The following is a 26,397-nucleotide window of genomic DNA, read 5'->3' on the forward strand; positions in this document are numbered from 1 at the left end:
ACGCTTTTCTTCATTAATATTAAAAATAGTCAATAAATGTCGTGGGATGCCGTTTGGTCTTCATGCAAAAATGTACTAAATAGGTTTTGTTGCTGCAGACAAACCTATAGGAGATCGATAAGTAATGGTTGACTCTGCTTGAAGTTTTACCCCTAAAAAATACACATTCTTAAATTAAAAAATCAGGCTAATTTTTTATCAGAATATCTGTCTGAAGACGTTCTTACTGTAATATTTCCCCCTTCACGGAAATATGTTTTCAATTTTATTTAATCAGGAAAAATTTTATTTATCGGTTTCCAAGCAATCGGTCTTCTATTTTTCTAGAAAATTTTTGCGTAAAAATAGTTAGAACTTTACAAGCTCTTGCTGGGATGAACTTTAACAACGCCACCAAAAATTACAACTAAGACAACGCATCTAAATTTGCATCGTAAAACTTGTATAACTGTGGACGTCTGAACTTGCATTTTTTAAAGTTTTCCTATATTATAGTTCATTTTAGGCATCAGTTTTTCGAATCAACATGTTTTTGCAAATAAATAGTTTTCCACGTTCAAAAAAAAAATTTTTATTTTCTGGTAAAAATTCAGCTTCTTAAAATAATTTCTCATTGATATTAGTTGATTATCATTGATATCCATTTTAATTGATATTAGTTGTTGTTTTAATTGCCCTGTCGTCACCATAGAGCAATGACTCTCTTCTTGAACCGTTCAGTCGGTCTCAAATCATTCACTTAGATTAAAATGGATATGGGAACAAAAATAAATGCTTACGGGATATCGTAAATGGTTTTTGCTAATCTGTGCCCTTTTCTAGCAATTTTTTTAGACCGTTTCGAACGCCTGCTTTAGATCTCAAAAACTGTTTCTCCAATTGATGATTTTTTTGACAATCTTTTTGACTCAATTAGTGTACTAACCAGTGTATTCGATGGCTTATCGTTGCTGTTTAAAACGGAACCGTCTATCATTGAAAAGTTTGAAACGGTTAATAAAGTTAACCTAGCCTTGGCAAGTTAGCTTATCTATGGTCTTGCCTGTTGACTAGAAAACTGAAAAGGGCGTAGATTATTGGGATATGAGTCCTATGCCTTGTTTAAGCAACGATATACTTTTGAGATTTTCAAAACTTTTTGGAAAAATTTTTGAAAAGTTTTTAGACAGATAAGGTCGCAGGGAAAGAACTAGAGTTTTAAAAAGACGTGGTTGAATAAGATGTAATGCGCACTGTATTTGTTTCTCAGAGCAAATGATGAATTTCTAAAGTTCTTCTTTGTCAGTATTGAACAGAATTATAGTAAGTTGAGAGCGATAATAAGTTTCATTTGTTTGCGGAAAATTTCGGATGCTTTTACAAAAAAAATAATTGAATTAGCTTACGTAATCAATTGTTGCGGAAAGATTTTTTTAAGATTGGACTTGGCTATTCTTTACAAAAACTTTCATCTCAACTTGATTTTGATAAGGTTTACAAATCTTCCTCTTGGTTATACTTTAAGCTTCTTTTTGTTTGGAGTATGTTTGAGTTGTTTTAATTACCATATTTTTAGTTCTTTATTGTCATTTTAGATTGTTTCATATTTCAGGCGTTTTTCCTTTCATTGTTCCGACCCACTTGTGGGGGGAGGAACTATATACTCAAATGGGTTTTTTTTTGTTCAGTCAATTTTGGCCGATCGATATATTCATCGTAGAGAAATGTGAGTGGTATCATTAAAAAGCTGTTCCAGCGTAGAATTCAAAATTAAAAAGATTCTTTTGAATTTCGTTTTTTTCGAAGAGTTATCGAGGATTGAAGTTTTGTGTGAACACGGGATATGGCCTGAATTTGTTCACTTTTACTGTAATTTTTCTTCAAATTAAGATATTTTCTATAAAAATAGTATTTCAAATATACATTTCATGCCACAATATGGACCAATTATGTGTTCCTAATAGACTGAATGTGATAAAAAGACTAGTTCTGGTCTCATAGGGAAGTTCACTATAAAAAAAATCGAATTCTGTTTGAGAGCTCTTCTTTGGAAAAATTTTCAGTTTTTTTAGTTTTTTTAAGTCACCTAGGGACTTGTCACTTTTCTCATTTACAGTCAAATGAAGCCCAATGAAAAAAGAAATTGCTTTTCAAGCAATTGCACATGTTTTTTTTTGGCTTCGACACTGAGTTTTCGTAATTTTAAATGAAAATTTGATTTCATTTTTGAGAAATTGGTAATTTTTTTGGAGTCCCATGGCATGAATTCATTAACTAAATGTGTAATATGTTCCGTAATGAGCATTAAAGGAACATATCTAGTGCTTTGAGTGGACAGCTACTGATTGTTAAGGCTTTAGAAATAATTTTTCGAAAATTTTTTTTTAACATTAACCACTCATAAAATTGTTTTCGTGAACTGTGAGTTAGTCTCAGTAATGACAGTACCCTCATCCTTCCTAATGCAACCAAATCTTATCTGGTTAGCAGTTTTATTTACTAACTATTGGATATATGACTTCAATGACTCAAGATCTCAATTTTAAAAAAAAATTTTGGTTATTTTTTTATTATTGGTTACTTTTGAACTCATATCACATTATCCAAATATTGATAGCTCCCCTTGGCTGAGAAAATACGTTCAGTGGATCACTCATAAAGTTTTCAGAACCAAAAGCTTATGGTTTAAATGGCTTCGACTTTTTCTTCTCGCACTTTTCTACTTAACTTTTGGTTTTTGCCTGTTTTTGTTGTTGTTTTCATAGTCATAAGACTTATTGTGGTGTCTTATTGATTACCTATGAATGACAAAATGACAAACATCATTTTCCCCAAAATTGGGTTATACTTGCGCGTATTTATTGACTACGGTTGAAAACTAGTGATTTTAATGCCTGTTAAGTCTTTGAAAATAAATTTTCGAAAATTTTTTTCTGAACATTAAACGATCTTAAACTTTTATTCGTGAGCTTTTAGTCAGCCTCAGCAGTGACAGGAGGCTCTTCTTTTTCTACTGCAACCAAAATTAACCTAGTTAGAGGTTTTATACTTTAACTAGTGGTTCTATGACTTCAATGACAAGATTTCAAGTTTTTTTTTTTCAGTTTTTTGGATATTTTCGTATTATTGGTAACTTTTGAACTCTTATCACAATATCCAATTGCTGATAGACCCCATGGGCTTAGAAAAGACTTTCAGTTGATCACAGATGAAGTTTTCAGAGAAAAGCTTATGTTTCAAATGGCTCCGACACTTTCTACTGAAAGTGCTGACCGGTCGCATAAGCTTTTAAGTAAAGATTGAATGAATGATGTTAGCCGAAACACTCGGTTTATAGCGAACAGTCTTAAAGTTTATGATATACAATTGCAATTTTTTTTCAACCTTTTCAGTTTTTGTTGTTCTTTTCGTCGTAACTTTTTTTTTATCATTGAGAGGTCCCATCCAATTTCGTGTATTTCAAAAAATAACATATCTACTTTTTTGAATTGTCACTGACGTTTTGTTTGTTGCACAATATGCTTTTTTATTAAACGTTTTTTGAATGGTCAGTTTTGTGTTTCTTTTTTTCTTCATTCAACATAATCGCGTAATAACAGATCCCAACGGTTTTCAAATGTGGCCCAGTTAAAGTTAGTTAATATATCCGCATAAAACTTTTTGCTGAATTACTAGAAATAACAATTACTAGAAATAATAATTACTAGAAATAACAATTGAAATAAAAGTACATAATATTCAGATATTAGCTAATGATTTTAATGGTATCAATAATTTGTGTTTTCGCAAATCGTTTGTAATTTTTTGAATTTTTCTGCATCTTTAGTACGTTTCTATGACTAGTACAAACAAAGACAAAACCTTTTGGTTTTGTAATAACTATTTAGTGAGTTGTCAAGCTTTATTTAGTTAAAAGCTAATGCTTTTAAGACTTTTGAACCTTCTGGGTTTAAAAACTATTGATTAATTTTTTGAATTTCGAATCATTATTCGTCCTCTTTGTCGACTTGTTACCTAGTCTCATTAAGAAAATTTTCCATCTGCTGTATAGTTAAGAAAAGGTAAATTTGTGTTGTTAAGGTTTTATCTGACTGCATTTTGACGTTGTTATTAGGTGCTTTTAATTTTAGTTATTGAGTTTTTGCCGTGAAATGTATGTTTTTTCTTATTTTGTTGTTTGTTTTTTTCTCGTAGTCTTTTTAAAAGCAGATCTCGTTGGCGCTGTAATGGGGCATAGCATTATGTAATTCAATTAGTGGTTAGATTGTGTAACGATTGTTTTCAACTCAAATATCTATTTTTGTTGTATCCTCATTTGGTTGACAATTAAGTAAAGAATGTTGATAAGCTCGGGTCGGAACATCATGTGCGAACGCACCTTAACGAGTCTCCTTGTTTTATTTTAGCTTTCAGTTTTTAATTTTGAATGTAGCGATTTTGAAATTGTTTCAGCAATACTTCCTCATATTTGATCAGTTTTAGAAATAATGAATTGTGGTCCGGGATAACAGCTATGACCACAATTTTGTGGAAGCATACAGTCAAATAAATACATAAATTGATTTTTTCCCGTTTTTTGGTTCTTCGCTTTTCCTTTCGTGGTACCTATCAACTACGTTTTGACCTTTTTCAGCAATAAAATTTCTACACACAAAATAGGGCGCATTATTTCATACAAAAAAACGATGAAATAACGTTTAATTTTGTTGAGTGAGAGTTTTTGTTACCGGTTGCGAGAGCAAGTATAAGTATGTTGTAGAAGCAATATTTGTTTTTAAAGTTTTCTTTTATATTTACAGCCCGAATACTTTTAAAACAGCAAATGTATCTTACTTTTGTTCCACAATCTTTATTGGCAAAAAACACTAATTACTGTGATGTTTTGTTTCTGCTTGAATGGTTTAAGGAATGATAGCTCATTAGCGATAACTTGTTTCTGTCTTGATAGTTGTCAGAAAAAGTTATAGTCTTTAAACTTGTTAATCTAGACGTCCAACGTTTTTTCACTAATGGATCTAAACTAATTTTTATTTCATCAAGGAATTTTAATAGAGAGCACTTTTTGCCTCTAAAAACGTTACCTCAGATAGAACTTTAAAAATAAAAATGAGAGAAGTGCTACAAACTGCCACTCAGATAAGCTCCTGTTTCTCCGGAATTGGGCCAACACTCGCCGCAAAAATAGCCGGCCATGAAAACCTAAACCACGTGACAGAAATATATCTGGAACCAATGACAGAAAGCGAAAATCAAGACGAAGTGAAAAAAACTTAAAAATAAAATCAGCCTTGATCACATGGGTTTTTCAAACAATCTTCTTAAAATTGTTGCACCAACTATTTTTTCTTGTCTTTGCAATTATTTTAATAAAATAATAGATAATGGAGTCTATCCAGTATGCCTGAAAATTTCCTGCACACAAAGAAGGTCCTTTGTCTGACCCGAATAATTACCGGCCAATGCCATCCATACCATTATTCGGAAACATTTTCGAAAAACTCCTGCAGTCAAGATTGATGTCTTTCCTAATTCAAAACGCTGTTTTGTCGAAAAAACAACTCGGCGTCATAAGTAAGCGATCAACAATAGATGCTTTATTTGAGGTAGTTGAACGCATCTGTAACCTGAGGTCTAAAAAACAAGTTGCTCACTGCAATTTTTTGGATCTATCAAAAGCGTTTGATACTGTAGATCAAAAACTGTTAATCCGCAAGTGTGAGATCTTTGGACTACGAGGTATAGCATCGAACGTCCTAACTTCAAATTTGAGTGATCGTGAACAATTTTTAGACTTTAATGGCAAAACATCGAGCAACCTAGGGGTTACCTGCAGAATATCACAAAGTTCTGTTTTGGGACCGCTTTTATTTCTTCTATATATCAACAACTTGACAAATTTAGAGAATCATGGTGATCTTGTACTTTATACTGATGACACTACAATTAATGTCGAACTAAAAACAAATTATTTACATGATGATCTGACAGCTGTGGAATTATGGATGTCTCAAAACAAGCTTACAATAAATCAGAGCAAAACTTAAGTAATCACATTTGGGCTGAAAACGCCTTCTGAATTGGAATGAAGAATGAGGTCAAACTAGGGCAACCCGGATTTAGAAAATTACTCGGCGTTTGGTTAGATAAAGATCTTAATTACTTAGAACGTTTACAAGTCATAAAAAACAAATGCAAAAAGTTCACCTCTCTCGCTCGCTTCTATCAGACAAAAAAATTTTATCAACTAGTTTGATGATAAATATTTTTAAAACGTATCTTCAACCCATCGATCAATACGGATGTCTTCGTTATGGCAAAGCCTCAAAAAGTCACCTAGGGGCTCTTCGAAGACCGCAAAACTATATCATCCGAATAGTTTTTGGGCGTAAATGAACTGATGAAGTGAGAACCTATCGAAAAAAGTATTCCATGCTCTCAATATCTGAGTTTCATTTATACGAATTGTTTAAACTACTTTGCAAAATAGTTCGCAGAGAGCGTCACAGTTTATTGGTTAGTAATTTTATGTCTACCTCTGAAATTAAAAGATGCCTTTATGATCATAGAACCAAATCACCAACTACAAAGTATATAATGACAGCGGCTAACAAAAAAGTACCGAAACACGGATACGTATATTGTTCAACTCCATCTTTATATAGGAGCGACAGATTTTGAGAGAAATTATAAGTGTTGAGAACAGCAATTTGAACAATTTTGTGCACAAACTCAGAGATCTGTATTTAGTAGACTCATAATAAATTGTTTTGGTAAGCGCTTTTAAAAAACTGAACATTTTTTCTTTTAACTGATATTTATTTTTATTTCTCTAGGTTTTTTTTTCTTTTTTAATAAAAAAGAACGCAAAGAAGGAAAAAAGAACCTTGTAATTGAGCGACCCTTTTTGAAAATCTTGTACGGCGTCTGAAAACAGGCTTCTAGCTTAATTGACGTACGTGGTGTATGGATTGTAACATACACAAACGATTTTATTATTTATATTTATTAATTCACAAGCCATGTTTGAGATGAAGAAATGTTTGAAAAAAATAAGTGAACTGAAAAGAGCGGCCTTATTGAGTTCTTCAAAAAACGATTCGTCTCTTTTGTTTGACGATATTGCTCTTTTCTTGTGTTTACCTCTAGCACAGAATTTCTAAAAAAAAAACAGCAAGAGAAAACTAGTTTTTCGTCATAGTTTTTCTTTCAAATCAAAATAATTGTTCTTACTGGCGTTTTCATTACATCAGTCGCTTTAGACTGAGTGATCTGAAATCAGATTTATACTAATCAAACTGTCGTTGATCTATGTATTGCAATTTATTTACGTTTCAATTAATCTCATTTACTCTCACGAGTCTTGATTTTTGACCTCCATTCCACACTGCGACTGAAACAACATAATTGTGCGGTTTTGTGATTGATACCTTTTGGTTGCATTGGCTTTTATTTTTGCCTCAGATTCCTGCAGCTGCTCATCTTGATTCATAGTTTCTATGTTGATTGGTTTCTTTTCTTTTTGCTTCTAATTCTCCTTATTATTTTTTGAAAAACTTCCTTCTGATCCACTGTAAATAAATATACTTGCTAATAGGTTTCTCCTTTTGCTTTTTTCAGTTGACCAGGGCTGCCTTGGCAAGTTTTAATGTTAGCTTTCTCCGGGTGTGTTACTTGGCATTTCGAGAATCAGAAGGTTCTTTCACGATATTCAACTCTGATTAACAATTTTTAATGTTGGACTTTTGTTTTCATTCCTATCACCAATTTTTAACAATGGAGATGGCTTGATTTGTCGATCCGGGCGCTTATCTTTTTCGTTGCAAAAGTTTCAAAATTTTGAACTGAATTTTGGAGTTCAAAAAACTTGCAATATTCATCTAATTTGAATTGACCCACAAAAGGCAAAAAGCAGATTGTTGTCTAGATTACAATATTCTTCTTTTGTCTGATTTGGTTTGAAATTTCGGTTATCAAGTTTCTGAGCTTACGAAGCATTTCGGCATAAATTTTACCAGAAAGATTCGGCATCAAAGTTGGTAGGAGGATTTATTTGCGCTGTTGAACGCTCATCTCAAAATGTCGGTTCTTTATAATTCCAAAGTGTCCATGCATTCTGTACATGTCTGGAATGTGATTACAGGGATTGATCTATTAATTATGAATCGTGAACAAGTTAAAAAACTCTGTGTATACACTTAGCTTAATTGTTAGACAATTAGCTTAAGCACAAACATAAAAAGCGTTTAACAAATCGCATAGGTATTGAATTTTGCAATACTCAAATTCAGACATTTGTTCGACTTGGACGTCACAAAAAGCAGCATCTTGAAAACCCCACTCATGGTAAGCTCTCAAACATCTTTTAGTGAACGTCAGGGCGATGTGAACAGAGTGGTAATGTTTTAATGATCAACTCTTCTTGTGATTACAACTGTATAACTTACGCCACCGTGTTGCTGATAACATTACTTTTGCGCCACTAATTTCTCGCCCATCTGCGTAAAGCAATAGTGGTTAAAAAGGGGGGCGGAAAAACATTATCATTCCAAAAAACTGTCGAATCTGTCGAAAACTGTCGAACGCGCCCCTACGATATCAGAAATTTCATTTTGGTTCATGTTGCATGTGGAACCCCTTTTTTTAGGAACACAATATTTGGCAAATGAGTGGTATCAGTTTCACAAATCGTCTTCTCCTATGTAATCAATGGAATTGTATCACATAAAACGGTGAAAATTGGGTGGGGGTTCAAATTAAGTAAAACACCCAGGATTAGGTGCGCTAGCCAAACCAGCTCTGATCAGACCAACTTGGGTCGCACACAGGGGGTAAACCATGACCACTCCACAGAGTCTGGCAGCACTACCTACGGTCTGGTAATCTGATTTTGAGTAGGACCCCATTTTGAGTCTGCATGGTTTGGTCAGGGCTCTACATGCGGTTTGTACAGTCTGATCAGAGCCCCGCCCAGCTGCTTGATAGTCACATTATAGCGTGCACTAGGGTCTGAATAGTTTTATGGTATGATCTGGATAGTCTGGACAGCGCCTTTTCCAGAGCCTGTACGGTCTGATCAGATACTTTTGCAGAATGTGCCCAGTGTGCCCAAAACCAAGGGGTCCAACCTAAAAAGGACAGTCCCCCCAAAAAAAGGATTATTAACCCCGAGGAAAACAGTTCTTTGAAGTGCACTCCCCTTTTTGAAGTTGATAAACATGAAAGACCACGCTAAAGACTAACTTTTGGCAATTGTTATTGAGCTGAAAGTTTTTCTTTGATTAGAACTAATATTTTTCACTAAAGAGCCCAGAAACCATATGCATAAAATGGCGTCTATTTTTCTGAGAAAAAAATTATATTATACCATTGATTACTGCTACTTCAACAGTTAGAAGTGTCAGTCGGGCCACCCCAGTGCGAGACTAAAATAGGTTTGGCACCCCCAGTGAACGACTCAAGTTGGTGTGACACACCCATTGCGCCACTCAAGGCTGTCTGATCAGAGCCGATTTTGGTCTGGATGGTCTGATGCGAGCTGGCTTTGGTCGGGCACCTCATCCTGGGAATGCACATAAAACTCACAACACTTCAATTCTATTCAACAGTTCTTCAATTTCCGAGAAAAATCTATCGGTAGTTGAAGAGATGTCATTTAATTTTTAACTTATTTTTGCTGTTTTTTAATCTTTATTGTCTGCGATGCTTCCTCTCTGTGAGCAAACACAGTAAAAACCAAGGTGCGCATACAAACTAAACAAAATATTATATTTAGAGAGCGCGAGCGAGTCTTATGTTCGAGTGCACAAGGTAACGGGAACCTGTGGGGGAGCTTTGATAGCTCCAAGCTGGGTGCTCACTACAAGCAGTTGCCTGTGGGATGAACGTAAGCTACAAATTGTTATTTATTGGCCGCTTAGATCACACTAAAATAATAAATTCAAGATTTTTGCCATTAGCATTTGTACTTTAACTAAATTGAGATCTCGATTTATGGAAAGATTTCAAAAGCGAACTAGCAGGGATGTCATGTTTAACTAGAGATTACACGGTCTAACACCTTTGTTAAATTCAAGCTAAAAATTCTTTTATGAGTCGAAGATCTTTTTTGCCATTTATTCTTGGATCATGGTCTTATCAATGGCCCAAGAAATTATCTTTATGAGAGAAGGAAATATTCAGTTTTTGATATAAACAAGGAGACTCGACAATATGCGTTCGCACATAATGTTCCTCCCGCACCATGCTCATCCATATTTTTGAATTAACTGTCTACCAAATGAGAATGATGTAGAACACTTTCAAAAAATCACAAATTTTTCTAATTGAGGGCCGATGAGATATGCCATTAATAAGAATACCAGACAAAAAAAAACAGAAAATCAATTAAAAAGAGAAAACAGTACCTTGATGTCAGTACCAGAAAAATCATACCTTGATGACTATTTTTTAAATTTTTATAACTAATTTACTAAAATGTCAAAATAGCAACATAAAAAACTAAACACAAACATTAACCCGTATTTCACAGGAAAAGATATGGGAATTGTCCTTAAAGATTATAGATAAAAAGTCGACAAAGAGGACAAAATTCAAAAATACGGTTCTTTTTAATGAAAAGAGTTCATTTCAGAGTCGTTAAAATGATTAGCTATCAGCTGCAGCCATGCAATCGTATTAACTCCATAGGACACCACTGAAATTGTCATTATCGAAAATATTTGGAAAGACTACAAAAATAAAACTGACGAATACCATCGAAACTCAAAAACTGAATAAAGTTTAACGAGAAAACGGGTAGTAGCCGTTAAAACAATGACCTGTTCCCTAAAACCACGAAAAATGTTTTTGCGGTAATATATTCACATGTAGTGTCGACGCCACAAAGCCATTAGTAAAGGCACAAAACCCTTTTAAAGATTAAATTTTAGTGTACTTAGTTTACTAGAAAGAAGATTCGACCTCTCTTAACTGACAGTAAGCTATAAAATGACAGAAACAAAATCAAAAATTGGCAACATCAAAATTTCACAGATAGTTTTTTAAAACATTTTTTTTCAAAATGAAAAGCCAGTAGGTATCATCTGGAAAAAAATTAAATTCACTTACACAATCCAAGGAAGGAAGTCAATTGAACCTTTGATTAGCGGGACTAAATTCTGATACGGCAAAACATGCACACGAAAAACACAAGATTTCAATTATAATTTACAAAAAACTTTCAGTCAATGCCATAAAAATAACGAGCTAATTTTGAAAACAACAAGTAGGTTCAATTGGTCTTATTGCAGGTAAATAGGAGCTGAGCTGCCACTGAGACTCGACTTGAATTACTTCTGGTCTGAAAATAAGATGGTCCTAAATAATGCGAAAAAATTTTTGAGAAAGCCAACACCCCACTAAGATCCGAACATTTGTTAATTGTAAAATTTTTTGATGAGATTAAAATTAGCCTTGCTGCCACTGCTTAACCAAAACACTAAATTGTTCGAAATGTTAGCGAAATAGATAATTTGGCAAAATTCAGAATATCAAGATTAAATTATGCGTTTTGTATTATTATCGAGGTACATTAGCAACAAACTGGCAAAAGATTTGTTCCAGGACACTGTCTTAGGAACTAAAACTAGCCTTCTTTAGAATTTTCGAAGATCATGTCAACAGTTTGTAGGTGTGTACTCCCGTCAAATTTAATCAATTTGGGCCAAAGAAGCATATTTGGTTCCATTTATGACCTCTCTTTGAAAGAGAGTTCTTTTGCAAGTTCGCTTAACAGAAAGAAAGAACGTGGGACAGATCTAATAGTCTTCTTCTCATCTGCTGCTAATTAAGTTTGTTGTTTCTCAGTTGAAAAGTGAAAACATTCAAGTATTTTACAATTTATTTTTCTGATTAATCGTTGTTCACCTTTGAAACGGTAAAGGATCATGCTGTTGACTTCGTTATATAAACAAGCATATTTTAAATTTGCGCATAAAAATTTTCGGAGTGTAAGATGACAGTTTTTGAGCACAGAAAAAGTCCAGCGTCACTTTACGAGTTCATTTAAATTTTGCCGTTAAAAAGATAATGTGGAACCCCAACCCTGACCTTCACAAAAATGTAATTCTTATACGGTATTTGGGTGGAGCATTGTGTTTTTATATCGATTTTTTAAATTAAATTTGGTGTTTTATCAGTCAAGGCTTAAACCATGTTTTTATCAACTACTAAGAGTGCTCTGTTCATTTTGTTTCTGTTTAATTTTTTGAAAATTTGTGTCCAAATTTCTAGTTTCTTTTTTATATACGTCACCTAAATTAAGCTTACTTGTTCATTTTTCAGACCATGTTTAATTTTTAAAATACGAATAGTAAATTGAACTGAATAATTAAATAGTGAGCCATATTAACTGTAACAAATTACAGATGAAATAAATGTAGCTGTTTAAAATCAGTTTTTGGAGCTTTCTAACGTCGGCTCTTTAAAACGTCGGCTCTCTTGCTTGCACGTAACCACAGTTTTCATTGGTGCATTCTTTTCTCTCAATTTTCAGGTTTCGCTGCCGCATTTTGGTTTCAATGTTTAATATCTGTCAATTAAAATCAAGTTCGTTATTCTCAGCTCGGGAACAGGGAAAAATTGGCTCAGATCTTTTCACATCTCTTTTCTTTTTGATTACATTATTCTGCAAAACCCATTCAATCGAACAAATATATCGAAAATGTCTGGATTTTGTAACGGATAACGTTTCAGCATGATATTTTTAATCATATGTGGGCAACATTGACACTAAAAAACTGGTCCAAATTCGCTCAAAAATTAAAATTGCCATTTCCTTTGTCCACGAAGCCCATTTTTTCGTCACCGTCGTCCATAATAAACATAGTGTTTTCACGATGAAAAAACTGCGACAATGAGTGAGAAACTCTGACAAGGTTTAAATCTGTTGTCCACGAAAAGGTCAAAATTGTAAAAAAAAAAATACATTGTAAGGCCTAATATTCTGTTCCACCAGTTATCTGCTCCCTGTTTGCTCTTTTCCATTCATTTCAGTGGAGGTCAAAGTGGAGATTGGAGATTTCACTCTGCCAGCTGCAATGCGAATAATCATCAACGAATCACAAATTATTAGAAAAATTGTTATAGAGTAAGTATCGGGAGTTTTTATAATCTAATCCTCAAATCGACTTGTAATTTTTAATTATATGAATTAAAAGAAAAGAAGCGCAAAAAATTCTTTGTTTTTGGGTACTTAATAGATAGTATGTATCCAGAAGTAATGAATTTTTCGCAGTTCTTTTCTTGTAATTCATTTAATTAGAAATTAGTGAATGCTCGGGAAAACGATCAGGTCATTTAAAGGCAACACTCTCAGCTTATACAAAGACTAAAAATTTCTTGTTGACTATGATGTCACGGAGACTGAAAAGACACAGTCCAGCTCCCTATTTCAAGTCGAAAAAAGTCTTTTTCTGTGTCGAAAAGTCTTTCATGGCTTTTTGGGTCAGGCATCGTGTTTTCATGAATAATGTGGGTCGAATCTGGTCTTTTCTTTGATCTTGAGAATTAAAATTTCGAAAATTGAGCTACGATTAATTTATCTGCTGATTTTTGGTTATTACGAATTACAACAGGTGAAGGAGCACAATTGCTGACTACGTTATAAGCAGAAGTAAGCAGTATAAATGCACCTTAATCTGTCAAGACAAAAAAAACAAAAAAAACAAACCCATGAAATGACTTTTCCTCAACTCATACATGGACAATAGCTGGAGCAATAGTTTGATAAATAAGTTTATAATAGCCGCTTCAGCTTCTAAGCTGGTCTATTATAGCGCTTTTATTTTTTAAATTAGCCGCACAGCGATAGTTGGGGCTATTATTGGCCTTCTCTTGGTTTTTATATTTTGTCGTCAAGATTTTTGTTACGACCATATGACGTCACAACCACCTCAAATCTGCTTTTTGTTCAATCGTTCATGCAATTTCAACTAAAATGCGTGTGTGACGTCATTTTTCGCTTTTAGTGGAGCGAATTTTTTGTTTTTTCTTGTTCATTTGGGTGATTAAGTTTTTGGTCACACTTGACCTACCTCACTCTCAAAAATGACTTCCTCACTTTGAAATTGACGTATATTTACTTTAATTCAGAAAGATAAGGTCAAACGAGTATATGTCACTCTAAATGGAGGTTATTTTAGAGCAGCTAATAGAGGCAGCAAAAACTTATACAGATTTTAAATCAAAATCTAACATATCAGCCTTCAATGAAAAGACGAATTTTTTAGTCTGTCTTTTTTATCTTTTTTGAGACTGCAGATCTAGAAAGCTATCGCGGCTATTTTCTGGCAATCTGCCAGCTATGTTTTTTACTTCATCGAATAAAAGTTTTTCGACTTACCTTAGTTCACAGCTTGTTCAACATTTTGCGTGAAATATTTTTGACTTCTCTAGGCTAGTTTCACTCTTCTCTCATTCTGCTTAAAGTGTTTTTAGACAGCAGCTACTCAGCAAATCAATTGAAAATGAACAGAGTCAGTATCAAAAAACGGAATCAGAAAGAAATGGGATAAACCCATAGAGCCCAGTTTTAGATGCCCGTTACTCGAACTTGGTCTTAGTTACCATCTCTAATGCTTTTTGGTATTGATATTAGCTCCTTTATTGTCTAACTATGATACAGGAGAATTTTCAACTACTGAATAATATCAAAATAGACTGCAATTTAAAATTGTTTTTCTACAAAAATCTTTTTTTTTTCATTATTTTTTTCTCTTCTTTCAATCCCAATTGTGGTTATGGGAATCAACAGTGGCTATTTTCCGGCAATCTGCCGGGTATGTTTCGAGTCGAGCTAAAGGTAAATTTGACATTTTACTTATCGAAAGCCGAGCATAGATAATGAGTCCAGCTGATATCCAACTTTATAAAAACGACTTAAGCAAATATAGAACACTTTTGATTTTGAGTCGAGCAAAAGTCCAGCATCAATATTTTGTGTCGAGCTACAGTCCAGCGTGACATTTTTGGTCAATGAATTAATTGGAGAGCGGCACAAGGTTTTCATTTGGAAGATTTTGCCCAAGCATCTTGTCTTCACTGCATATTATAGTCAAGCATTGCCATTTAAAACTTCGATGTCTCTGCTAGATTGAAATCAAAATCAAGCTTGCTCGAAAAAATGCAGTTCAGACAAGATGCTTTTTTGGATGAGCCGGTTTTGTCTTTAAGACTTTTTAAGTCTAAAGAGATATCTGACACGCTCTACGAGACGTGGTTATCCCTACCTTGAGTTTGTAGATAACATGACATTTTTTTTTACAAATATCAACACGAATATCATTTTTTAAATTTTTGATTTAATTTCTTTTTCGATATAGTAATTTCCTCAGCAAATATATCAATAAAAAACTTGTAGGCAACATTTGAGTTTGCAGGCTGTTTTCTGAGTTTGATATCTGTAGGCCCCAAATTCTCTAAGCGATATATGCAGAGAATAGGCCATTTTTTGTGACTAGATATTAAAGTTGCAGTTTTTATGACAGAAGACACATTTTGAAAACATAATTAGGACATAATAAGTAACGATTTAGAAACAAAATTTTTTTTCTACAAAATCCACTGTAATCAATTTTTTTGAATAAAGTTTTAATCAAAGCTGTCGATTATATTACATTCATTATCATACTATAAAAATCGTAGTAAAAATTTTATGTAATTACTTGAGGTACGGGCAGTCGGTTGCATGTACCTTAAATAGTTAAGCAAAAAGCAATGAAAATGGATTGTTATAGATCAGTTGTTGTGGATCTGGTTTTGCATCTAAATGCGCTTTTTTAATAGAAATCAGAGCCATATTATTTTTTGCTTTAGTGCAGACTATGGACTAATCCATCTCTCAGTTCAATACAAAAAACGTGTGATCAAACTATGCGATCAAGCAGCAAAATCTAGACTTGTTGCAGCCGGACTTTTTCACAACAGTGAAGACAATAAAGAACCCTTTGGTGACGTCACGTTTGAACAATTCTCTCTTTTTGAACTCAAGTTGCCCAAATACAGCTCCAACGGTCCTGTTGTTCACGCATTCAGTTTCAGAAAGTGTTTGCAACAGGAAGGCGAACCCTTATACGTCCCCAATGAGGAGAATCAAAGTGCCAAATGTCTTTACGGGTTGTTCCGAAATTGCCAACCGGGAGTATTTTACGATAGAGTCAACGCTTATGTGTTTGATAACCATTTTAGCAGAATTTCTCTCAAGAAGACAATGTTGGAGAACAAAACACGAGAAAATAGCTCTCAGTGACTAAATGCGACCACGACTTTAAACGGGGCGTCAATGGCTCTAAAGCAAAATTCATGCAAGGTTTCAGTGAGTAACAGTGTAATATTCTGTATTTTCTGTAAATTATTTGGTTATGGCTGGCATTAATTTGTGACAAAAACGTAGTAAGTAATTTAAGCCGTTCTATTTAAACACCCTCATCAATACCATTATCGCATTACTTATAATCTTTCTCACGCAGCGAAAACCTCCCTCCCCAACCCCACAACCAAACAATTACGTTTCTGCTATTCGCTCACTACATTCTGCGAACAACTCTATCTATTTTCCATATATAATTTGTTTGATTTATACGGATTGCTTGTTTTCTGACTTCTATGGACCCACATCACCGATTTAAACACGTGCGAAAGATGGCCGTTGAATTATAATCAAAGTCCAACCTCCTCTCTCTCTCTCTCTCTCTTGTGAACTTTTATGGCTAATCGATGGAAAAGACGCCAGAAAACATTAATCAAACGGAGAAATAGGCCGTGTGGGGTTTGCCCGTTAGAGTTGAGAGTTAGCGGATGTTGAGCATATTTAGATGTGCCTCCATATTCTATTTTGCTGCCCAAATAACCTGGGTACTGGAACTCCTCCTGCATTTTGGCACGATAGATGGAAATTAGTTTTTTATTTTTTGAGCACGTCAGAAAATCGAAATTTTCTAAAATTGTTCTCTATGCAATATATTTATCCCTGAAGAATGACGTGCAAGGTAATCCGGATGTTCAGACATGCGCGTACGTCTGGAATAGTTTATTCTAATAGATTTGACAGACTGTAACTGCAGTGACTTAAGTCTGGGCAGAATATAAAGAAATTTTACTATTTTTATTTGATAGGTCTGCGCTACCATATCTGTTTATAAAATGTAATGTTTCAAAATTTGGTTGCTGCGGCCGAAGTACGAACAGCTAAACAAACTCTCAAGAATACTTAGCTTAGAGCACGAATGTATATGCTTTCTGCCACAATTTGAAATTCCTGGCAAAAGTTTTGCCCTCTATGACGGTCCAATGCCTGATTTTATTGACAACATTTTTCAGTACGCAGAGCTTTGAATTGTTTTCAGACGTAAAGACTAACTTTTTGACGTTGAAGAAAGAAAAATAATTCCTGGCATTTAAAAATATATAGCCCTTTCTTCCTCGTACAACATACAAAATTCCAAATGTTTCCCGAAACAAAGGGGATTTTTAGTTTTTTTTTATTGTTTTTGTACGCCTCGCCTCCGTGTGAACCACGAGCGAATTCAGTGCCTGGCAAAAGTTTTTGGTAGTTGTCAATTTTTTTCCAACGCGCAGCTATTTGAATGGATCTTTTGACATCAAAGACGGAGCTTCCGAATTTATAGTTTTTCTCACCTTTAATCACAATAATCTCAAATCAAGATTAAAAAGATACCAGCAGTTTTTTTCAAACATTTTTACAACATCAAGCATTATTTTGTTCCAGCACAAATCAACCATATCATTACACGTGTTGAAAGTTACGACAATTTTAAACCATCAATTCTTTCGGGGATCATATTCCTGTCAAATTGTAGTTGTTTTCCTTCTAATCATTTATATACGTAACTCAGTGAACCAAAACGTGATACATATTGACAGGAAAAATGCTAAAACATGGTTAATCAAGCCAACATCTTTACAGTGCACTTGAGATGAAGCACGGTTGTTTTAGATTTTAGCATGTCACAATACAATTTTTGTCTGTTTTTTTATTCGAGAAAATGGTACAAAATTAAGAGGGTTCAACTAACATAAAAGTGCTATCGAAGTCTACCAAGTTTATTTCTTACCAAAAGATGTTACAAAATTTTCTCCGTGTCCGTCTTTCTCAATTATCTCATGATTTAATCCCATTCATTCAATGTTACCACAATTCCAAGCTGCTCGATATCAACATTTGTATATAAAATTAACCTAGTTCAATAATCAATTTTGTGAGTGTAATCAGCAAATAGAGAAAATATAAAACTACTTTTTCATTTTGCACGGTGCGTTTACATGGGCAATTTAATGCTCAGCTTTACTTTTCCTACTGCTTCCTTTCGCGTTATAACAATGACGTGCTCTTAATGATTGGCGGAGTCACGGTAACTCTTAGAACAACTTTCTGTTGCAATGTTTTAATAATTGAATTCGGTTATCTTGTGCCAAATTTCAATGTACTTTTTCCAAAGAGAGAAATATCAAATCGTTAACATTTTGGTTTTCACCAGGACAGTTTCCTTGCAATATTTTGGTTTTTCAGTTTATTAAAATTACAATTTTGACTTTTCTTACCTGGCAGACTCTCGGCATTGAAGTGAAAAGGCTGTCATTAGCGCTTTTATTGCTCTCATTTAATCTTTGACCCTCAATCCTTTCAATGAAGATTCGTGGGAGCTGTTTGGGACAATGTTTTTATGTCGCCATTTGACACGAAACTGTAGGATGTACGTATTATGCTTTACGTACAATATCAATTGCCAGGAAACCAAAGTTTCCATATGAGAGCGCCAGCTTATTGTCTGCTTGCGGATGGAATTTGTTGACAACAGTTGAAAAATTTTTCTATTAGGTCTTATTTGAAGACTCAGCAAACGTGTGTTCATAGGCCGTAGAGCGGCAACAAATTTTTGCTTGATCATCAACACAGTTTGAGCTTTATGAGTTTTTTGCAGTGCGTTTCTTAACACCATGATCGCACTTACAGCGAGGAGAACTCCATTCAGGAAAGTGTTAATAGGCTGGCAATTACAAGGGTCTCGGTCGAATGACCATTTGCTTTTTGATTTTTACTTTTGACCGTTATAATTAGGAAATTGGCCGCCTCTAATCTATGCCTGGAACTATTAAAAACCCACAAATTCCAGGTGGGGGGATCGGGGGTAAATATTGAATTAAATACACGGTCGAGGATCCTTGTTAAAGTCGAGGCTGATTCTTTTCACGGGTCGAGTAAATTTTTTTATAGGAATTTTGGATCAAGCGGAGTTTTTTCAAAGCTATCTTTTTTTCGGCTTTTTTACATGCAGAGGCAGCTCCGGTTTAGAGATAAACATAATTGCACCAGGACAGTCCAACTTAAAGAAACAGTTGGAAAATTGCCAAACAAATTTTTGCAGTTCCTAAGAAAAAGCAGTTATCGCAGCTGGACATTATGAGCACAAAAGTTAAATGATTGGAAATAGGTTATGATCAAGTCATATTTCTAATTTTGCTATCCTTAGATGTAAAAATTTTTTTGAAGAAATAGACAACACTATATAGTAACATCTATTCACAATCAGTATTTTGAGTTCTTTTGAAAAGTATTAAAGGCATGAAAACGGAGTCTCTGAGTTGTGATTTTGATTAAATTAGATAAACGGTCACCCGTTAAACCTTCTGTCAAAAACATTGTTTTTGACAATGAAAAAAATCAAGAATTGAAGTGGTTGAAAACAAATTTACTAAAATCACCGCTTTTGTCCAAAATTTTTAAATTTGTAATGAAAACACATGACATTTTCTTGCCAGGCCTGTTTATTTTCTCAAAAGTTTTTTCAAAAATTAGAGATCATTATTTAAGCTATGCTTTGCATCAGGCTGGACTTATTTAAACTTACATAGTTTGTTCTGCTCGCTATGTTTCGTTTGACTACATTATATTATTTTCTACAAGGTTGATTATCTGATATGCATATATGTTTAGCCTTGCCATCACTCGTGTCATAAAAGTTCAATTGACACAATTTTGTTGACTCTCAATTTGTCTCCGAGGAGCGGCGTTTGAAAGCCAGTTTGTCGTTGTTCATCATAATAATTTTGAAACAAATTGAAAATGATGCTGTTTGGTTTAGTTGTATCAGTTATTTTGATGCCCATTGCGAGTTCTCTGAATATCGCCTTTCCTTTGATGTGCTACGGAGGCCACTTTGGAACCCTAAGCACACTCTTTGAGCCCATTTGCGGTAAACACAATTGTACAGTAATCGAGACAGCTGAAATGTGTAGCAAAAAGGTAGAGCCTTTTCGGGAGAGATTTAACCTCACTGTTATTAAGGAACATGGACTACCAAACGAGATTCTTGTGGAAAGTAACATAGATCTGCTGAGGGGACTTTGTTTCGGTGTTGGGCTGTGGTATGACTTCACTTACGATATTGTCAAGAAACTTTTGACTGAAAATGAGGCACTTTTCGATTTGCTTATAACTGACCAACATTTTGCTGGAGTTTTGATTGCAGCCGAGGAATTTAACGTTCCTGTTCTGGTTCAGAATCCAGGATTCCCGACTGGAGTGGAACATTTCCACGATAAGTTTTTCGGAAGCATTGTGGACAGTGTGGTAATGAAGTACTTCTTTGGGGAGTGTGTGGACAAGCTGTCGGATAAACGGAGGAGTCTTGGGCTACCAGAAATGGACTACCAGGGAGGCTTTCTCATGGTCGAGTATTCCAGTCACTTCCCTGTCTTAATTCCAACATCTCCGTCCTTTTACCCAGAACCCCACCCCTCGGTTGAGTATCAATACTTCGGAGGAATCCGTGACGAAGAGCGACTCCCGAAGCTTAGCCCTGAGCTCGACCAGTGGATAACGAAGGACGACTCGGATGTTGTATATATATCTCTAGGAACGCACGCAGTACTCGATAAGGAATCCTTCGGTAAGTTCGTCGAGAAACTTTACAAGATAGAAGGCTACCGAATAATTTGGGCGATGTCTACTGGTCTTCACGATTTTGCGAAAGATCTGGGCGTTTTCGAAGTTTTCACAGACAAATTTTATATTGGCGGTTACATGCCTCAATACAACATTCTGAAGCACGATCGCGTTAAAATTTTCGTGAACCATGCTGGACTTGGTTCTATAGTAGACCTGATCAAGACCACAGTTCCCGGAGTCTTCGCACCCCAGTTCCTAGACCAGTTTCAGAATGCTAAGCAAATGGCTAAAACTGAACTAGGCGCGTACATTGACTCTTTTGACTTCGATTCTTTGGATAAAGCTGTTAAAGCAGTCAAGGACAAGTATGACTTTTACAAAACTAACTTGATTCGAGTTGAGAAAGAGTTTGCATCGCACGAGGATCCAGAATTGATAGTGAGTTTTGTGGAGAAAATCGCAAACCGAAAAAAGACAACAGTACAATACAAGCTGCCTTTCCAACTCAGCAGCAATAAACATCATTACGCGTGGAAGGCTTCTGTTTTTCTAGCTTATGCTCTGCCTGTGGCATTCATAGCCCTTGTGATCAAATGTGTCTCCAAAATGATCAAACGAGGAACACACAAGACAAAACTGAGCTAAAGAACTCTTCGCTATGCTACAATTGAACGGAATTGAATCTGACAAAACTTATACTTTATAACAAACTAACTCTGAAAATATCAATATCTTACAAAATATATGGTATAGTACGATTTAGAGCTCATTCACAGCCCAATTTCATTTAGTATGATAAAAAAATGACACCCTAACTGCTGTCGAGAATTTATTTTAAATATTAGCAACTTCGAGGAAAAAGGTTCCATTCAAATTTTCATTATAAAGATACAATTTGACTCGACAGGAAATTTAGTATCGAAGTTGAAATTTTGCGAGTCTAAACTTCATAAATATTTGAAAGACTCGTGCAAAAAAACTTGAAATTGCCATAAACTTGAAAGACTTAACATAAACTTTGCTAGAGCCCTGCATAAAATTTAAAAACTTGCTGTTTCCTCTACTCAGTTATAAGTTCGGCGCTAAATGTGTCCAATAATTTTTTTAGCTATATAGTTTGCATTATATTTAATTATATTACACAAATCTTTTATTTGAGTCGTTGGGTTCAAAGTGACCTAAATATTCATAATCAGGGGTCTATAGTTCATATCAGTTTTAAATCGTACAAATTAGACGGCATTCTTCGACATTACTTAACCAACATCAGATATGAAGGCCAACATCAGATATGCAGATATGAAGAGCAACATCAGTACTTCACCAACACCAGATCTTTATATAGAAGTTCTATTTTTGAGAAAATGTGAACTCTGTCTGCTTGATTTTATCGTGGCACCTGAAGGTTACTCTCCTTCAGCTACTGATGAATCTTTAGTAATATTGGGTGAAGTCTCGTCTTTGTCCTTTCTGCTTTCCAGATGCTGGTCAAAAGATTGCTTATCAATAGATTCTATTTTGATCTGTGAAGGTTACAATCGAGTAATTTGGTTGTCACTGAAAAGCGCACTCTCGTTGGAATTGCCCTGTTGAATGAAAGAGGAAGTGTTCAATCCTTTGCACAGTTTTAGTGAACTGCTTGTAGCTCTGATGAGGACTTCTTTACAGAAATCACAGTATATGACCGCTGGAAATCTCACTCTCTGTCCCGGCAGTAGTTCCACAAGAGTTTAGTTCCTCATCCTTGAGCTGATTTGTTGTGTGTCATCAAGGCCAGCTGACAAAAAGCTCCGAAGCACATATAAGATTTTGACTCTAGTCCTCAATAGCCCGTTTTACTGTTTGAACTGCTCTCTCAGTTAATACGTTTGCTCTAGGATGATAGATGGTTGATTTCAGCTTTTCTATTACCAGAGATTCACACCACTGCTTTCGGTCACCGCCTAAAAACTCGGAACCATTGTTATGTATTAACGTACTTATAATTTCGGTGACCCAGATTTCACAACAATTTGACTTGTGTAAACTTGCAGTTTTATGACTTTCTAATACCCACTGAGAATGTTTCAATGCAAACTGATCTCGCATCTGAAATTACCAAGCTGTTTCTTGATCTTGAGTTAAAATTCTAGTGGAAATTCTTTTCACAAGTATAGGCACGTTTTTTGAAAATTTTTGCACCTAACAACATATCGAAGAATATCTTGACTGATGCCGGGCCACATGGCTACATTCGAACTGATGTTTGTCTATTTTTATTTCCTTGGTGGGTCGCCTGGGCTTTTGCCGTGATAATAAGTCCTAGCTTGGATAGAATGAATGCCCATAGCCGCGAAATACGATTCCGTTGTGGATGGTAAGATCATCTTCCTGTTGTTCGAAACTTTTTATCTTGTCTTTTTTTTTGTTTTTTGGCGGTATATCGAATAATTGATTGGAATCCAGCTCAATTCTTAGATCTGACTGAGTTACCAGGCCGAATTGTACAAACAAAATATTGCTCAAATCAAAACAGACGCAACAACGCTCATCGTTGCTGTGAATATCTAGTCTGCTCAAAGCATCAGCATGGGGAATTTGCTCTTCGGTCGCATAGTTCAAGTCGAAGCCCAGTCCCTTCAATGCAATTGTTCCTCTCGTGATTCCTGTTGATGCTGTTGTGAAATTTCATCGTCTGGTAACAGTAGATGTTTGCGATGTTTGTGTGCAAAATGTAGAAGTAAACTTCTTCTGAGCAGGCAGTAGCCCCTTTTTTTTTCGAGTAATATTGTTCACTTTCTGATTATTGCTTGGAGATTTTAGGATTTTCTTCTTGTGATAGGAGCCCGAATTTTTTTTCCGAAGCAACGGTTTTCGTGGTTGCTTTTTATCAAGCTGTACGGCTGATCTGGAGGTGATCAGGAAGCTTAGAGCTAAATTCACTGTTAATATTTGCGAGTTTTTTTGCTCTTCTTTTTCTCATCGAAAGTTGTCTAAAATTGATTGAAAAAGAGAGAAATTGTGTAATAATTGTTGGTGGTTTTGTATTTAAAATTGTCTGAACTTGTTTAAGGTCGGGTAGTGTCCCTTTTTTGAAAGATAGAGTAAGTAGAAAAAACAAAGCTTGAGAGTGGTTTTGAATTGGACTCATTTTCATTATTGGTGACATTTTTTTTCACGCAGTCGACATTTTACAGCAAATATTTTTTACTCCCACTGCTTTTTTGTGGTTCCGTACTCCATGTAATCGTCTTAAAATTTGACTATACCCTTGATTCTTTTGAGAATTGGTTCAAAGTAATTCTGGAGGATCAATAAGAAATTCTTCAGACCGTGAGCAAGCTCATATTTCTTGGAAACATTTTGGTATGTGTTGACTGTTTAGTTTGTTTACGTCCTTATCTAGCTCAAATTGATATTATGCGTCTGATAAGTCAATTGAAGTATGAAATCCCATGGAGATTGTTGAAATATGTCTTTATGTCTGGGAACGGCTAAACCTCATCCAAGCTTTTGTTATTCTTGTGAATTTTCATGTCTACACACTTGTAGGGCTCCATTTTCCTCCGCCTCGCCACAGGTGTTGGGCTTGTGACCCCACCATGCGTCAGATGCCTCATCACAACAGTAAATCACTTTATCTTTAACCATGTCTTGCACAGGTAGAGGAAAATTTATGGCCTTGCCAAAAATTTGCTGTGGTTGCGGTATGAGTTTAAGATTTGAATTGTATCGTTTCACGACAGGTAGTTGTTCATTGCACACTTCATCAACGCCCTTATGGGGTAGCGTGCCTCTTCCAAGTAACACAAAAAGTTCAGCGGACTGCACAACTGCTAGTTATTGTTGTCGCCTATATTTATTTCCGTTCCGCTCAAAATCACATGTAAAAGATCCGAGACGCGTCAGTTGATTACCATAATTAGCTACAAGACTTATACAATATAACAGAGGAGTATCAAGCTGTGTTACAATCTACGATATTATCACGGCGGTATCTGTACCTGCATATCGATTTGTATTTTCTTTTGTCTTCTTGAACTCTAACCTACTCCCAACTAACTATTATAATGAAAACCTTTTCTCGTGTATTACATTTGCACTCCCGTCTCGAAGGGTATTTGGCTTAATACTTTACTTTTTTCCTCGCAGATGTTTTGTGTTGGTAAAAATTACTTTACCTTTACCGACTTTTCCTTCTGCACCCTTTTGTGAAGTTCACAAATTTTTAGAAGAGATATTTTTCTAGTTCAAAGCCGTACACAACCTGATGATATGTCTCCTAATTCCACTTTTATAACACAAAATATCATTGCCTTTTTAACTAGAGAAATTTTCGCGTTGTTTTCTCAAGGTTATTTGAAGTTGTATCCCACTTCTTCATTTATTAGTTGCTGTTTGTAACCTGTTGTTGAAATTGCAAAAACCATTGCTTGACTCCTGAACTGTAGGCGTTCTGTCATTTCTGATAGAGACTTCGTTGGTTTCCATTATGCCGTCTACTAGCACTAACGTTGCTCCAGGATCTCTCAAATCAGAGATCAATTTTTTTTAGCAACTGCTCGGGGTTGGTTGCTGTTTTAAGCGTTCTGATGACGCAATAATGGTATTCGTCTTTAAAACGCCGTGGAAATTTGTCATTAGACTCTTTTACGCGTTGAAAAACGGACAGACATCTAGCCTGTTCCACCTTAATTACTCTCTTTGATAAAATGTAGATTTCAATTGCTATTCTGAGCTCCTTCAAAGGAACACATAATAGCTTCCTAGGGTTCATAAGGCCGCAAAATTTCAGATGAGCGTCTTGGCCTCAAATACTTTTAGCGAATTTTGTGATGTATTTTGTCTATATTGGTATTGTCCTTTTTCTTTACCCCATGTTTCTTCACAAATGACATGATCCACGCATAACAGGAATCAGCATTTTGCAGATTCACGTTTTGTCGGTCGATTGGTGGTCTGGGCACTATTATCGAGGTCTCCAGCGAGAGCAACATAATTTTCATAAACGAAATCTCATAATTTAATTTCTCGGTCCTAAAGGGCTTAAAGATACAAAGGGTTTTTTACACTCCGCATCAGTGTTGAAACTTTCTTCCGCTCAATTCTAGGTTCGGCGCTAAATTTGTATAATAATAATTTTAGCCATTCAGTTTGCATTATAAGTTATTATATTACATATAGATTTTTTTTAAAATTGTTGAGTTCAAGGTGACCTTAATACACAAAAATTTGCCGGTTTCTATTGTCCCTATCAGTATTAAAAACTACAGATCCGTCTGTATATAGAATAGCTGATACGGGTCAACATAAACCTGAAGTAGGAACAAGTTTTTCAATATTAATATACAGCAAGTGTCTGTGCGATTTTTTTAAATATTTAAAGCATCGTTGTCCCAACCTGAAAATGCGTCGTTGATAACTACTGGGAGGGCGGATCGGCGACATGGTTTATGATCTTCACCAATGCTGGTTAGGTCTCATTCATTACAGTA

The 26,397-nt window shown here is 35.0% G+C and overlaps 2 protein-coding genes across 2 annotated transcripts; both read left to right on the top strand.

Moving 5' to 3' along the window:
* Nucleotides 1-8,242: 8,242 nt before the first annotated feature.
* Nucleotides 8,243-16,402, top strand: LOC142348559 (uncharacterized). Its single transcript, XM_075399945.1, has 4 exons — nucleotides 8,243-8,322; nucleotides 9,752-9,862; nucleotides 13,012-13,105; nucleotides 15,832-16,402. Exons 3-4 carry the CDS (start codon nucleotides 13,056-13,058, stop codon nucleotides 16,262-16,264), a joined length of 483 nt encoding a protein of 160 aa, XP_075256060.1. The 5' UTR covers nucleotides 8,243-8,322; nucleotides 9,752-9,862; nucleotides 13,012-13,055; the 3' UTR covers nucleotides 16,265-16,402.
* A 3,531-nt stretch (nucleotides 16,403-19,933) lies between these two features.
* On the top strand, nucleotides 19,934-21,767 carry LOC142348560 (UDP-glucuronosyltransferase 1A6-like). Its single transcript, XM_075399946.1, has one exon. It carries the CDS (start codon nucleotides 20,099-20,101, stop codon nucleotides 21,566-21,568), a length of 1,470 nt encoding a protein of 489 aa, XP_075256061.1. The 5' UTR covers nucleotides 19,934-20,098; the 3' UTR covers nucleotides 21,569-21,767.
* The last annotated feature ends 4,630 nt before the right edge of the window (nucleotides 21,768-26,397 follow it).

Source organism: Convolutriloba macropyga, chromosome 10 (assembly GCF_964194025.1).
Source record: "Convolutriloba macropyga chromosome 10, txConMacr16.3, whole genome shotgun sequence".
Classification (NCBI taxonomy): Eukaryota; Metazoa; Xenacoelomorpha; order Acoela; family Convolutidae; genus Convolutriloba; species Convolutriloba macropyga.

Bases quoted from the DNA above. Each gene is read 5' to 3' on its own strand.
- LOC142348559 (XM_075399945.1), top strand. From the start codon at position 13,056: ATGCGAATAATCATCAACGAATCACAAATTATTAGAAAAATTGTTATA. The intron at 13,106-15,831 runs GTAAGTATCGGG...TTTTTGCTTTAG, and splicing joins ATTAGAAAAATTGTTATAGA to TGCAGACTATGGACTAATCC.
- LOC142348560 (XM_075399946.1), top strand. From the start codon at position 20,099: ATGATGCTGTTTGGTTTAGTTGTATCAGTTATTTTGATGCCCATTGCG.